This window comes from Chlorocebus sabaeus, chromosome 4 (assembly GCF_047675955.1).
Source record: "Chlorocebus sabaeus isolate Y175 chromosome 4, mChlSab1.0.hap1, whole genome shotgun sequence".
NCBI classification, from domain to species: domain Eukaryota; kingdom Metazoa; phylum Chordata; class Mammalia; order Primates; family Cercopithecidae; genus Chlorocebus; species Chlorocebus sabaeus.
In genome coordinates this window covers 89,198,425-89,214,238 of record NC_132907.1, presented here as the reverse complement: position 1 = coordinate 89,214,238, position 15,814 = coordinate 89,198,425, and the positions used below count along the sequence as shown (strand labels likewise).

At 41.1% G+C, this 15,814-nt stretch overlaps 1 protein-coding gene across 1 annotated transcript in view; it reads left to right on the top strand.

Moving 5' to 3' along the window:
• The first annotated feature begins 227 nt into the window (after nucleotides 1-227).
• The window catches only part of ADAMTS16 (ADAM metallopeptidase with thrombospondin type 1 motif 16), a 178,028-nt gene continuing 162,441 nt past the window's right edge, over nucleotides 228-15,814 (top strand). Inside the window, exons 1-3 of the mRNA XM_037988699.2 lie at nucleotides 228-483; nucleotides 610-712; nucleotides 8,139-8,464. Of these exons, the coding sequence (XP_037844627.2) occupies nucleotides 412-483; nucleotides 610-712; nucleotides 8,139-8,464 (501 nt within the window). The 5' untranslated portion in view covers nucleotides 228-411. The remainder of the gene's footprint in view (nucleotides 484-609; nucleotides 713-8,138; nucleotides 8,465-15,814) is intronic.

Genomic DNA, 15,814 nt, shown 5'->3' with positions numbered 1-15,814 from the left:
AGCAGCTCCATCCTCCCACATCCTTCTCCCCCGGCGCTGCCCGCAGTCTCCCGCCTTCCCTCTGCTCCCCTCTCGCCTCCGCCTCCGCGCCCCGCTGCCCTCGCCTCCTCCCCTCCGCTCTTTGTCCCTGCCCTCTCCCCTCCTCGGTCCTCTGACCCCCTCTGCCCTCGCCTCCTCCCCTCCTCTCTCCCCTGCCCGCCCCCCGCTCTCCCACGGCTCCCGCCGCCCCCGCCGCCGCGGCTGCCACTCCGCCCCCCGCGCCGCGCGGAGTCCCAGTAATAACCCCGGCGCGGCGGCGGAGTCGCTGTGGGGAATCCTCCCGCGCTCTGCCTGGGTCGGGTACTCCCTGCCCGCTCGCACGCTGCCGGCCGGGGACCTCCGGTGGCCCCTAGCCCCTCGGAGCGCTCCTGGATGAAGCCCCGCGCGCGCGGATGGCGGGGCTGCGCGGCGCTGTGGCTGCTGCTGGCGCAGGTGGCCGAACAGGTGAGTCCCGGGCGCTCCCGGCAGCGCGCGGAAACCGCGGGTCCTGACAGCTGGAGGCGAGTCCCCCGCGGCTCCTCTCCCGCGGCCCCCGCCGTCTCACTGCGGTGTCGCCGCTGTTTTCCGCAGGCACCTGCGTGCGCCATGGGACCCGCAGCGGCAGCGCCTGGGAGCCCCAGCGTCCCGCGTCCTCCTCCACCCGCGGAGCGGCCAGGCTGGATGGAAAAGGGCGGTAAGTCAGTGAGGTGGGGGCTTCTAATCCTTGCCATTTAGCAGCTCGTAATCCCCGCGCCGCTGGTTTATTAGGTGCTGTGAATGTTCATGACTCTGTGGACCCCTACTTTTAAGATGCTGTTGTGCACTTTTTTTTTAACTGTATGAGCGAGCACCGATGAGTGGACTTCCACCAATATTTATATTTCATTCCCTGGCAAAACGGTTTGCCAGAGTTATTGGTATAACATTACGGAAAAGGTGAGGAAGTTCATTTTATTTTATTCTAAATTGCTTAGGAAGAATCTAAAGCTATCTGTATGCATCAAAGCCGTCATAAAGAGCAAATTACTCCCTTTTCCATCCCCTCCTACATCCTCGGATCCTCCTTCCCCTCCCCAACCCCTCTTTCTCCTCCTTTATAAATTAAAGTATTTCTCTATCGTTGCTTATTCTCAGTGAAGGAGGTAAAACAAGTGCTTAGCATCTCAATACTAAATTTAATGCTCCAACAATCAGGGAGTACTTCAAACATAATAGTGCCCGAAATGGCTTATCGGCTTATTGTGACACCATCAGCAACGTTCATGTCCTGGGCCACAGTGTGACATGGGGACAAGTCTTATTCTTTTTCAATGCATGCTTTTACTTCTGCCACTTACAAGTGACATTTGCAAATGTGCTGTCTTATGGGAAGGGATCTCCGTGTCTTCATACTGCATCAGGTAGATGAGAAAGCAGGTGTGTCACACTGGTTGCTGGGTGGTTTTTTTAACCTGAACCCATCTAATGACAGTTAATAAATATTATTTTGCATTGTTACCAACAATAAATTGCCATATCAAATATTAATATTAATTGACTTTTATAGGAAGAACTAGATTTGATTCTCTCAATATATTCCCAGATCTAGAAAATTAGTTAATAATTCAGAATTTCTCAGTATAGTTACTTCAATTTGATAAAATAACATAAAGGCAAGAATTTAGTATATGCATTAACTTTTCAAATTCTTCCCTACCGAATGATTATACAAATAGTACATAAGGTGACCAATATCAGATTGACGCTCACCATAGGACTTTTTTGAGAACCACCAGGGGGCGCTAGGTGCAAATGATATAAAATGTTAAAAAAATTGTCATGGTGAATTTACAAGAGAAAGTTAATTATCTGTCCATTTACAGACTATCTTCTTTTGGTTGTCCTTGTTCCTTTTAGCGTTTTGCTTACAATACTAAAAGTTAATTCTTACAGTTTTAAAAGTTAATTCTAATTCACCTTTTTAAGTAAGATTTTTGTAAAAAAAAAAAAAAAAAAAATTCTAGTTCCCTAAAATCATGAAAATTCCAGAGGGACTCAGGAGATTTCCACAATACTTTAGTTTATTGAATTTATGAAGTTTTGTTTAAGATAAAGCACATTATAGACACAGAAGAAAGAAGAATAAAAGCCAGGGCTTCCTGCCTAATTGTGCTTTTCCCTTGAAGCGATTCAATCCGCTTCAGCATCCTCTCTGGGAGTGGTGTGTCAGCGTGCTGCTCTGAACACCTGGCACCTCGGCTATTGTCACATCTCCATGACAACGACTTACCTGGCTTGGTGAGAACCTGAAGGGAAAGAACCGAACCCTTCTTAGTGAAGTTCTAGCCCAGTGAACACAGCACACCCTCCTCCCCTACCGTCTATGCACTTTAGCTCCTTAATTATGAAAGGCTAACGTGTGAGTCTGGACATCCACAACAAGCTTCTATGCCACCAGAGAAAAGATCCTGCTCAACAGTGTTGCCTGTTTCCCTCTGACCTGGAGCAGAAGAGCTAGAAGATCCTTGGTGACTGCTGGGGTCAGCTTACTGTCACCTGTCTAGGTATCCATTAGACAAGTTGGTTCTGAAATAACTAATTGTAGCCATACATTTTGTTTAAAGAGGCACATTGACTCAAACTATTATTGCAAATTGTTCTTGGTGGCTGAAGTAATTACAAAATAGCAAAGAGAACAAAGCTGGATGTGTCACACTATCTGACTTCAAACTATGCTACAAGGCTACAGTAACCAAAACAGCATGGTACTGGTACCAAAACAGATATATAGATCAATAGAACAGAACAGAGACCTCAGAAATAACACCACGCATCTACAACCACCTGATCTTTGACACATCTGACAAAAACAGGCAATGGGGAAAGGATTCCCTATTTAATAAATGGTGCTGCAAAAATTGGCTAGCCATATGAAGAAAACCGAAACTGGACCCTTCCTTACATCTTACACAGAAACTAACTCAAGATGGATTAAAGATTTAAATGTGAGACCTAAAACCAAGAGCAATTGCAACAAAAGCCACAACTGACAAATAAGATCTAATTAAACTAAAGAGCTTCTGCACAGCAAAAGAAACTGTCATCAGATTGAACAGGCAACCTACAGAACAAGAGAAAATGTTTGTAATCTATCCATCTGACAATGGGCTAATATCCAGAATCTACAAGAAACTTAAACAAATTTAGAAGAAAAACACAAACAACCCCATCAAAAAATGGGTGAAATATATAAACAGATAATTTTCAAAAGAAGACATTTATGCAGCCAACAAACATAAGAAAAAAAGCTCATCATCACGGGTCATTAGAGAAATGCAAATCAAAATAACAATGAGATACCATCTCACACCATTTAGAATGGCCATCTTTAAAAAGTCAGGAAACAACAGATGCTGGAGAGGATGTGGAGAAATAGGAACACTTTTACACTGTTGGTGGGAGTGTAAATTATTTCAACCATTGTAGAAGACAGTGTGGTGATTCCTCAAGGAACTAGAATGAGAATTACCATTTGACCCAGCAATCCCATTACTGGGTATATACCCAGAGAATTATAAATCATTCTACTGTAAAGACACATTCACATGTATGTTTATTGCAGCACTGTTCACAATAGCAAAGACTTGGAACCAACCCAAATACCCATCAATGATAGACTGAATAAAGAAAATGTGGCACATATACACCATGGAATTCCATGTAGCCATAAAAAAAGAATGAGTTCTTGTCCTTTGCAGGGACATGGATGAAGCTGGAAACCATCATTCTCAGCAAACTAACACAGGAACAAAAAACCAAACACCACATGTTCTCACTAAGTGGGAGTTGAACACTGAGAACATATAGGCACAGGGAAAGGAACATCACCCACTGGGGCCTGTTGGGGGGTGAGGGGCAAGGGGAGGGATAGCATTAGGAGAAATACCTAATGTAGATGACAGGTTGATGGGTGCAGCAAACCACCATGGTACGTATATACCTATGTAACAAACCTGCACGTTCTGCACATGTATCCCAGAACTTAAAGTATAATAAAAAAATCAGTGGTCACATGCTCACTAGTGAACATAATAACAGTGCAGAGAATATAAAATAGAATTGTGCTAGTTTCTCTTCCTACCACCCTCTACCTTTATTATTTACCTTCTGCATTTTGTCCAGATGATCTACAAGAATTTACTTATCACCTTGTGTTCCTTACAGGCTACATTGTTTTTTTCTTTTAAAAGGTCACTTTGGCTTCAGAGCTTACAACGTACTTTGAAAGCTCATTATATTATGAACTTTGCCTCATGTGGTGAAATAATCTTTTAGATTTCATTCTTTTAGAGTATATTTTTTACGAGTTTTAAGGTATTCCTTTCTATGACTTTACTATAATGTAGTTACCAAGTATCTGTTGTTTATTCTTGTTTAAAATTTTGCCTCATTACAAATAATGCTTCCATGAAAATATTTACATAAACTTTTAAAAATTCATCTGAGATTATTTCCTCAGGGTGATTTCCTAGGCCGAAGGCTTTTGCAACTCATTGCCAAAGCAGACTTCAGGAAGGTAGTGTCGTTTTTCTTTCCTGACATCAGCAATGTTTGAAAGAGGTGGCTGGTGGTGGACTGATTTTTTGTTAATGCGATTGATTTCTATTTAGAAGGCAATATATCTCCTGCCACCTGCCCCACCCTTCTCTCTGTTTTCTGGATTCTCCTTCCCTGCTATCCTCTTATGGTGCTTGTGAACATTCCTTTGCTCTTGGACAGTTACAGGCTCAGTCTTTGAGTCTGGAGCAAGTTGCAGTCAGGTGCCATCTAAGCAGCCAACTGTGGAAAGAGTGGGAAGGGTGGAGCCTATGGGAAATGCTCCTGTCGGGTGGGCGAGGTGTGGAGCTCTGGCCGTCTCCCACAGCCTCTTGGAATTGAGCTCTCCCAGGACAATCAGGACCTCACGGGAGCCTTGCAGGACTTCTTGGAGTTCAGTTTGCCTGAACGTTGAGGTTATGAACCTACCACTTGTATATATGAGTTTTTAGATAGGACAAACTTTTCTTCTTGCAAGATTATTGTGTTTGAAGTCTTTCAAATATGTCTTTCCCATCTATGGAAAAAATACTGTATTAATAACGACACCAATCCCTGTGAAAATAATTAAAATACATAAATTTACAGTGAAATTAATTATATTAAAAACATTGCAATGCTCAAAACTCATCATTTCATAATTATTTCACTATATTTGCTAATAATCTAGGCTCTTGAGACCACTGGCCTCTTTTGCATCTGTATGGCAGAAATCCTACACAGTGGGGGCTGCTGGGTATCTCTGCACACTGCATATTCAGTGATGGCACAGCAGTCATTGAAATCAGCCATGGGGGGGAAGATTTACACCAGGGAAATTGGCAAATGCCAAAATCCAGGTCATTCTTCTCCAGACAGCGGGTTGTTGAATGTTTATTAGCACAGCCTTGTGTTTATGTAAAAGTGGCTTATCAGTAGTTATTTTGCATGGTAAATATTATATGAGCCCCCAGTAAAGGACAACTATTGTCTCTCTCCAAAATAAAGGTCTTAAGAATATGGCTTATTTCATCTGAGAATAATTTGATTTTTTAAAGAGTAATCACCTTTTTATACACAATAAAATGTGCTGACCTGCCACTGTCTGGAACAAGCCATCCTGCCTTCTGTCATCCTTCCCCTGCTTCAGCTACAGTGGTAGGAGCTGGTGGGAGGTGAGGAGCATGCCCCTGAGTGGTTGGGACGGCAGATGACAGCTGTTAACATCCCTGCATCACGCTGGCCTTTCCCCTCTGTCCAGAGACCCAGGCATAAGAGAGGCAGAAGTCTCACTGCTGGGAGAGTGGCCTGGGGAAATGCAAAGCAAACAGGTGTGCACGTTTCACTCTTGTGTTTGTGAGTGGCTCAAATCCAGACTGGAATCTACATACCTGTGCCAGACATGCTGCTTGCTGCTGTGCTCTCCCTTTTCTATCATTGGATACATTGTCACCAGATTTTTTGGCTTTCTCATTTTCCTAATTAAATTTTAAATAATTCCAGTGTATTTTACCTATGAGTCCACAAGTTACTGACTTTGCTGTAAATCTCAATGGTTAGTTGTCAAGTTGTCTGCCGGAACATGCTGTGCCCCTCAGCCAGCTACCCTCAGAGTACCTGTCCATAGCTGTGTGCACACTTGCCATCCATCCTGGCCTCCTTCACTTCTCTCAAGCCCAAACGCCGGCCTTTCAGACTTCCCACTAGCTGCTACCTCTCTCTCTTTCTCTGTAACCACCCAATTTCCTGCCAGGATAGGACAGAATTGGGTGGACAAGTATCTGCATTGAAAGAGTTTTAGTTATAAGGAAAACTTTCTTTTTCCAGAAAAATATGATTGACCAAGTACTGTTCACTTCTAACCAAATGCCCCTTGTGCAGGATGCTATTTTATATTATCCTATTATTCCAAAAAACCTGTCCAACTCAGGCCAAAGCATAGAAGGGCCCTGATTATGAAGCACCTGACAGAAGAGTCTCCTAACAGCACATGTTGGTGATAAAGGGGAAGAAACAGAACATTAGAACCAGGGTCTTAAACTAGTAAGAGGAAGCTGCACTTTTGAGTCTTTGAGGACTGACCTCCTCATCATTACGCTAGAGAGAGATCAGCTCTGGTGCCTGACTCTGACCTTTTCAAAGACATCTCAGCATAAGTTTGGAGAAAGTGTTGGCATCATGCTGAGCTGTTATTTTCTCATGATTAGCAAAATGCAGGCCAGGGTGCAGGCCCTCTCCTAACATGTGGAAGCCCAGTGCTCGCCTACAGTTGGAGGCACACATACCAACGCGTAAGTATTTAATAGGTATAAAACAAGCTAACAAATCATTAACAAAAAAGTATTTTAATAAAGTTACCTTCACATAACCTAAAAGCCCAGGTCTAAGTTGAGAAGGTGGCACGCAGCAACATCTGGCCGGGGCAGGCACTACTCCTTCTCCTCCCATCCAAGTTCTGGCCTGTCTAGGACAGAAACACCCTCCCCCTGAACTGTGGAGAGCAGAGATGATATTGTTACGGTGGTAATGAGATAACAAATCCTACTTGTAACCATGAAAACTCAATGACCATTTTCGAGAAGGAGAGAAACCTCCTTGGAGAAGACAACTACGGTATTTACAGAAAAGCAGCCCAGGACCACTGCCCAGGATGCTGGTGGAGCTTCAGGGTGTCCCTCTGTTTTCTGCTGAGAAGGTGGTGACCCAGTGAACACCGAATGCTTTCCTGGAAAGATCGCCTCTGACTACAGCCCTGCAGACCTACATGGTCCCCTGAAATTTGACAGCTCCTTGGGGTTTTCTTTACTTTTTTAAAAGAAATAACTTCCTTGAATATGACTGAGACCAGCATATGCTACCTTTCAGTGGGAAGATGAACGTGGTGCATGTCTTCAGAAGGGCTTGATGTGAAACCTGATCAAGTCCCAAGAACCCAGGCCAATGGCAGGGTCACCGACGGTTTTTATCAGGAACAAATGCACACGTGACCATTTCCAAATGTCAACGTTTGGCAGACCTGGACCGTGTGTGCATCCTGCCTTTTCTCTTCTGTGTTCCATGATATCATGAATAAACATTTTAGAAAATTAGCAGAAAAGTGTGCCTATCATATTTTTATTTTTAACTGCTTTTTGAAAAATTCTGGGTGTTTTCAAGGTAAAATTTCTTATCAGCTCAGTGAGAAACAGAAATAACGTGACTGAAGGTATGTTTGAAAACTATAAAATGATTGTATTTGATAGTTATTAGTACAATTTATGAAATGCAATCCTAAAAGTTCGGTTTTGGTTTTATTTGATCAATAATTTATTTTCCATTTTAAGTGTCGTAGGATTTCCTGGCTTGGGAATAGCACATCATGGGGACTTTGTTACCATTTTTTTCTTGAAACTGTGATGTTCCGTATTCCACACTTTGAATTCAGTATGGGTAGGTGTTGCATTTTTCTTCGTCATTTTTGACTGGGTGGAAAGATCATGTGGTAAAATAATATTATATCTTAAGACTTCCTGATTCTTCTCGGAATCATGAAATGACTCAGCCTCTCCTCACTCTTTTCATTCCAGAATATGACCTGGTCTCTGCCTACGAGGTTGACCACAGGGGCGATTACGTGTCCCACGAAATCATGCACCATCAACGGCGGCGAAGAGCAGTGACCATGTCAGGGGTTGAGTCTCTTCACCTTCGACTGAAAGGCTCCAGGCATGACTTCCACATGGATTTGAGGACTTCCAGCAGCCTGGTGGCTCCCGGCTTTATTGTGCAGACGTTGGGAAAGACAGGCACTAAGTCTGTGCAGACTTTACCGCCAGAGGACTTCTGTTTCTATCAAGGCTCTTTGCGATCCCACAGAAACTCCTCAGTGGCCCTTTCAACCTGCCAAGGCTTGGTGAGTACAGCGCGAGTCCCAGCTAGGGAGGCGAGGTTGGTGATGGTGGAAAGGAGAGTGTAACCAGGACTTTCCCTCGAGTTCTTCTTGTACTGCAGCACAGATTAAGCAGGAGGAATATTGCCAAGTAAAACTTTCCAAAAAACATTGTGCGCCTCCTCTGGCCTATTTGGAAACAGTGCGCACACCCACCCTGCTGCTGCTGTTCTAGAATTATTGTGGAGAGCACTTCAGTTTGAAAATTGTGTATAAGAACCTCTGGCCAAATCTGAATTCTTTAGCTTCTTAGGGGATGTTTTTACTCCAACTTACAGCTTCTAACTGACAGAAACTGGAGAAATGTCTTCATTTGGAATAGAACAACAGTATTCAAGAGATTGGCCGTGAGGATTATTTGATCAGATATTTGAAAGACTGTGAATACTGTACATCTATCATTCTGATGATGATAATCTGCTTACACATTAGGGCATTCATCCATGGCAGGGCGTTGTTGGTCTTCCTGGACTGATGAATCCAGGGTGCATTCCCCGTGTCCTGCATATCGGGTTTGGAATGGCACATCACTTCGATGCTTCTGGTGCTGCGATGTTCAGGGACCCTAGAGAGGGGGGCATCTGGCTGAGCTAAGAATCTACCTGCATCCCTCAGGCCTACCCAAGTCAAAATCTCAATGGCTTGCTTTTTACTTTTCTTAAAATATTTTCATATATTTAGGGAGAAAAATCTTAGGAGATTCTTAGATTCTTGGCAACAAATGAATTGCTCAGGTGCAGAGGAGCGAAGTGTGACTTAGACAGCAGAGTGAAAATGTGTTCAAGGTTCAAGGTCTTGAGGATGTTAAGGGTTTAGCTAACAGGTCTGGGACATTTATTGCTTTTCTAGAAAAAGCTTTCAGTGTGTTTAAATTTCCTTCCCTCTTTGAGGAGAGGGAATTCAGACCCCACATCTCATAAAGATTTTGTGTGTGTGAATTTTGGATGCTGAATTCATAACCAATTCCTTAAAATACTAAATATATGTAAATGCTAAATCCTGTAAAAAAATCCTGTAAAAAAATTGTTTTTAATGTGAACATTCTGCTTTTTAGGGAAATTTGATATGAGTTGATCTCATTGCTATTTCACTCATAAGAAACTTTTGGGTTGAGTTGCTAGGGATAGGGTGGTGGTTATTTGGCGCTCTTGTTAAGCATGAAGACAATGGGGCTGATTTCTTTCACACTCTCCCAAGAAAAATAAGTCTTCCTTAACGGACTAGAACTCTTCAGGAAATGCACAAAATGAAGATACATCTTCCTTGGTTTTCTTTCACAAGGGCTTAAGCCAGAAATGGAAGCCATCTGTGTGGCAACGAGGTGTGCCGTGCCCTTTACCCTTGGGTAATTTTGGATTTGGTTGTGGAAATTGGTGAGGTACTTCTTGCTAACCCCGCAGGGATGCAAGCTTCCTGAGGCCCCTGGATCTCCCTGAGCCAGGGTGGCTGAGCTGTGCCCTGGAGTCTGTTCCCTGAATCGAGGTGCTTGCAATAGCTTGAGATTTCTGGCGCTTTTTGAGCTTGATCAGAGTTAACAGGAAAAGTTAACAGTAAAGTAAGTGTATAATTATAATGAAAGATAAAGAAATTATAAATAACAGAAAAAAATACTTCTCTGGATAATAAACAGTGGTATCTGATACTGTAGCTGCTGGAAGAGAAATTTATGTCTTCTCCATTAATCTTCCAAATACCTGTAGTCCAGCTTTACTGATATTTTGTCCACAGATGGTCACTACGAATGTGACCTCAACCAGACTTAAGAGTGTGAGGTTGAGGATTTTCGTCATAAGACAGGATAAATCAAAGGCATTGGAAAGAGCCCTGTTCTTATTTAGGTATCTTTGCAGAGCCCAGAGGCCATCACTTTGAAAAGATCTCTTCTAGCAGGAAATGCTCTATATTCCGTTCTATCTATTTAATTTGTAGGATAAGAACATTACTTTCGGGTTTAAAAATATATTGTTTAATTCTCACATAATATCTTGTGTCATTTAATTAGAGAAAATGGTTTACTGTTGTAAGACAATGCAATTTCCAAACTGATATATAGTTTTTCACCCTGATTCTCAGACTCTGCATTTGGAAGGATTTTGCTGGTGTCCACTAATGATTGGTTTGAGGAATAGCATGAAAGTGAATCATTGAGGTGTTATCCTATCTATAGTAAATAAATATTCACAAAGAAGAAAGGAAAAACTAAACAAACATAGTACACTAAATCTCATGTTCACAATGACAATTTGAGTACAGAATGACCTTGAAAATTGCATATGGCTGCAGCCCAGCAGACCTGGGCCTCAGGAGTTTATTGTCTAACGAGAGAGGCAGGACACAGGCAAGTCCCCTACAGGGGGAGGAAACAGGGACAGACATGGGAGCCAGAAGAACCCAGAGGAGGATGCCTCTGCATGCCTTGCTGGTAGGTGGAGAGTGTCAGGATAGGATTTTGGAAACTATCCAGAAACCAAGTCCATAGTAAAATTAGAATGTGATGCCCATAAATGAAGGAGTAACAAGCAGTCCTGGAGAAGACTGCTGGCATCTGCCAAGCTCACATCCTGTTAACATCACCTATAAACGTTAAGACCTTAATATTTGCATATTAAACCCAAGTATAATATATTCAATGAGATCTGTAAACCCTAAAATTATTTCTAGAGTTTACCCTGGTATTGCCACCAAGTATCTTGACTTAAAATATTTCTTATTTAGTTAAATAAGGGTAATTTTTGGAAAAAGGATCCCTGTTGTATTTATGTCTCTACCAAATTGTTGTTACAGATCTGTTTGTGGTCACCAACCACAAGCACATAAATGTGTGTCACTCATTAGGTACTTTCTAGTACTTGGTTAAATAATGGATAGACTTAGAGGGCTAGTTATAAGTAAGAGACAATGATGACCATGGCAATAGCACAAAGAACAGTAATAACTTATTGAATGTTATACTTTGCTAATAGCTTTACAATGGTTATCTCACTTAGCTTGGAGATAAGTCGAAGAAATAGGTACTATTTTAAAAACAATTTTATTGAGATGTAACTCACTCCTTAAAGAGTTAATTAGCTCTATTTGTTTAATAGAGTTTCATCCTTTAAATTGTATAATTCAGTAGTTTTTAGTATATTCACAGAAATGTGCAAATATCACTAGTGTCTAATTGGAGACATTTGCATCACCTCAAAAATAAACCTCTTATGGTCAGTTCTCCTTCCCCTAATCTCCCTGTTCCCATCCTAGACAGTATAGGTTTGCCTAACCTGGCCGTTGATTATAAATAGAAGCATACACTGTGTGACCTTTGTGACTGACTCCTTTCACTTAGCGTAATGTGTCCAAGATTCATCCATGTTGCAGCACATATCAGTACTTTATCCTTTTTTGTTGCTAAAGTATACCACATATTTTATTTATCTATTTATCAGTTGATGGACATTATTGTTTTACTTTTTTTGGCTACTGTGAATAATGCTGCTATGAACATTTGTGTACAGGATTTTGTATGAATATGTGTTTTCATTTCTCTTGGGTAAATACCTAGGAGTGTAATTTCTGGGGCATATGGAAACTCTACACTTAACATTTTGAGGAATTTTCAAACTGTTTTTCATATCAGTTGAACCATTTTATATTGTCCCAGTAATGTCTGAAGGTTCCTGTTTCTCCACATTCTTGCCAAACCTTGTTATTGTTCTCTGTTTTTAAATAGCCATCCCAGTGAGTATGAAGGAGTATCCATTGTGGTTCTGATTTACTGGATAGAGATTATTGGCTTTGGAAGAGGGTTCACTGTGCAGAGGTTAGCAGCTTGTCTGAGTTTGGTGAGACAGCAACCCCCACACACAAGTTACATGAAGTGGGTTTCTTACTTAGAGATAGGTAGGGCAACAAGGGACAGCAGAAGTCTAGGAATAATCACAGGCTGGTACACAAGGCTCAATACAGCTGTCTGAGTGGATGAAGTCTTGTCTGTGCATGCAACATGGCTGAGGCACCCAGGAAAGCAGCCTACCCTGGATTTTATACCTGGGCACATGATGCACTGAACAAGTTCTGCAGTTCAATCATCACAACAAGTTCTACATTTCAGTCATCACATCATACTACAAGGCAGGGACTGCAACCGAGTCCAGGTTGTTTCTGCCCTTTCCTCCTATCTCATGATGTTGCATTTCCAGCACATTTTGCAGTCATTATTGAGAATGGCAAGGAAGAAAATGGGGAGGACTCAGTTGGTCATAGTCATCTGTAGAATCGTTCTGCATTGGTTGATGGTTTTTTGTTGTTTTACTTTCAGCACTTTCAATATGTCATCCTACTGCTTTCTGACTTTCATTGTTTCTGGTGAAAAGTCAACTGTTTATTTCACTGTGGTTTATTATGCATATTGCATTACACATATGTTAGCATGTATACTTTGGTATCCATTATGCGTATGTTGATATGTTTAATGATGTCCCACATTTCCCTGAGGCTCCATTCATTTTTCCTTCATTCATTTTTTTATGTATTCCTTGTTTATCTTCAAATTCATTGATTTTATCCTGGCAGTTCAAATATATTATTAAGCCCCATCATGAATTCTACATTTTGTGTATTGTACTTTTCAATTTCAAAATTTTTTATTTATTTTAAAAATGTATCTTCATTCAAATTCTCTGTATGACATTGCCATCATGGCTTCCTTTATTTCTTTTTTCATTTTTATTTATTTTATTTTATTTTTTTGAGATGGAGTCTCGCCCTGTTGCCCAGGCTGGAGTGCAATGGCACGATCTCAGCTCACTGAAACCTCCGCCTCTTGGGTTCAGGTGATTCTCCTGCCTCAGCCTCCTGAGTAGCTGGGATTACAGGTGTGTGCCACCATGCCCAGCTAATTTTTTGTATCTTTAGTAGAAACGGGGTTTGACCATGTTGGCTAGGCTGGTCTTGAACTCCTGACCTTGTGATCCACCCGCCTCAGCCTCCCAAAGTGCTGGAACCACAGGTGTGAGCCACTGTGCCTGGCCCATTTTTATTTTTAATGTATTTTTATCATATATATTTAAGGTGAAAACATGATGTTTATACACATACACACACACACACACACATATACACACCACACACAATGAGATCATTACTAGAGCCAAGGAAATGTATCCATTATTTTCCATAGTTCCCTTTGTGTGTGTGTGTGTGTGTGTGTGTGTGTGTTAGTTAAGAGCACCTAAAATCTACTCTTTGATCAAATTTTCAGTATACAATACAGTATTATTAAGTATAATCATCATGCTGTGTGTTAGGTCTTTAGACTTACTCATCCTATGTAACTGTAAGTTTGTATTCTTTGACCTACTTCTCCCCATTTCTTCCTCCTTTCTGCCACTGGGAAGGAGTGTTCTAATCAATACTCTACTCATTACTTCTATGTATTCAACTTCTTTTTTAGATTCCACGTATAAGTGAGACCATACAGTATTTGTCTTTCTGTCTCTGGCTTATTTCACTTAGTACATTGTCTTCCAGGGTCATCCTTGCTGTCATAAATGGTTTTTGTTAATTACTCACAACAAAAATCTTTATTATTTTTGAAAATGCCCTTAGGCATGAAGTTCCTACATTCTGTTCCAAATAATTTCAGAACCTGGAGGCAAGCTCCTTGTTCATGCAGCCTGTCTCTTCCCCTGGGCAAAACCTCCAAGACACTGAATTGCAAATGGGAGTGGTAGAGTGGTTTGCTTCTCCCACTGTGACACCCATACTCTATGAGTACAGCTGTTGGGATGGTAACCCCTTGTCTTCCCTGGTTTTGCTTCCTGTCTTGAAACTTTAACCTGCAATTGAGATGCAGTGGATGAGTTCAGGGTTTCATTACTGTTGGCCTGACAGGCCTGGAGAGTAGTGCCCATTCTATGTGTAGGGGCTGCTTGGCAGAAGAGAATCAAGTTCTCATGGCCATGCCTGCCTGGAGTAGAGCTTCTGCAATATGGAACTGAAGGAATCTCAGATGCAAGTGGCTTGCCTCCCCTGTGGTGCAAATGGAGTCCCAGAATAGATATTGTTGGGGATAAGGAAATAGGGATTCTTTTTCTTCTTGGCTACACATACCTGGAGAAGAACTTCTGTTGCATTGAGCTGGGGCCAAGCTAAAGACTTGAGCAGACCATGGCTCAAATGCTACCAAATTTCACTGTTCTGTTCAAGGTTTATTGAAATGTTTTTCAGTAATTGTTTCTCCATATTTTATGTCCTTAAGATAATTTCCAAGGACTTTTGATGCATATGTGTGCATGCATGTGTGTAATTTTCAGCAAGTAAGTAGTTCTTTCACTGGGGTGAAATCCCACCATGCTTCTCAAATTGCCATTCTGGAAGTATGTCATCAATAGACACTATTATTAACATATTTTACAGATTATAATACAAGACCACTTTATTATCCCCACCTTACAGATGATCCCAAAGCTAATTCTTCAAAACGTGGGAGTCCAGAACTAGCACTTGAAACCACAGTACTATTTCACTTCCCTTAATCATGAAGCTGTTGCTGCCTTACAGGGACTTGTGAGCTCATGCACATGAATTTGCATTGTATCACCTGAACTTTCTCTAAGGGGTAATGACTTTCTCATTGGTTTCGACTTCAGTGCCATCTTCCTCAGCATCTAATGCTGTTTGAGCTTAGTGACCACATTTGCAGTGTGTAATGTTAAATTTGCAGTGTGTAAATATTAAAGCACATATATGTACTTTATTCCATAATTATTTATTTACAGTTTTTTTAATACCAGACTATGAACTCTTCAAGAGTCCTTTATTATTCATCTTTGTATCCCAAAGTTCTTGTTAAACATTAACCTAAGTTCATTTTTTTCTTGTAATGAGTGATTGTATTTCCAATTTACAAACAGAAATTCTGTATCTTCTCAACCTCCATTTTTGGGTATTAATAAAAGTAAAATTAGTTTTATAATCCACTTCATCTGATTTCTTGCTATGACTAATGTCAAACACTGTACATTTTCTTTTGAAGTGTATACTTTATTAACAAATGGTTCAATCGCTAGGGTTTTAAACAAAACTATTTTTAGAAACTCCGTTAGTCAATATTTTTAAGTGAGGTTTGTTTAAAAATGTTTTCTGTTGCATATGATGGGAACAGATTTTTCTTAGGACTTTCTGAAAGCTCTGTACTTGGATTAGAAAAAAATTAATATAATCTGTCGACTGCCATTGGCATAAAATCTGCATGAAATTGAATTCCTCTTGCATAAAACATGATGTTTGTCAAGGCATTAATGCATAGGATAAGTATCAGTTTTCCTAAAG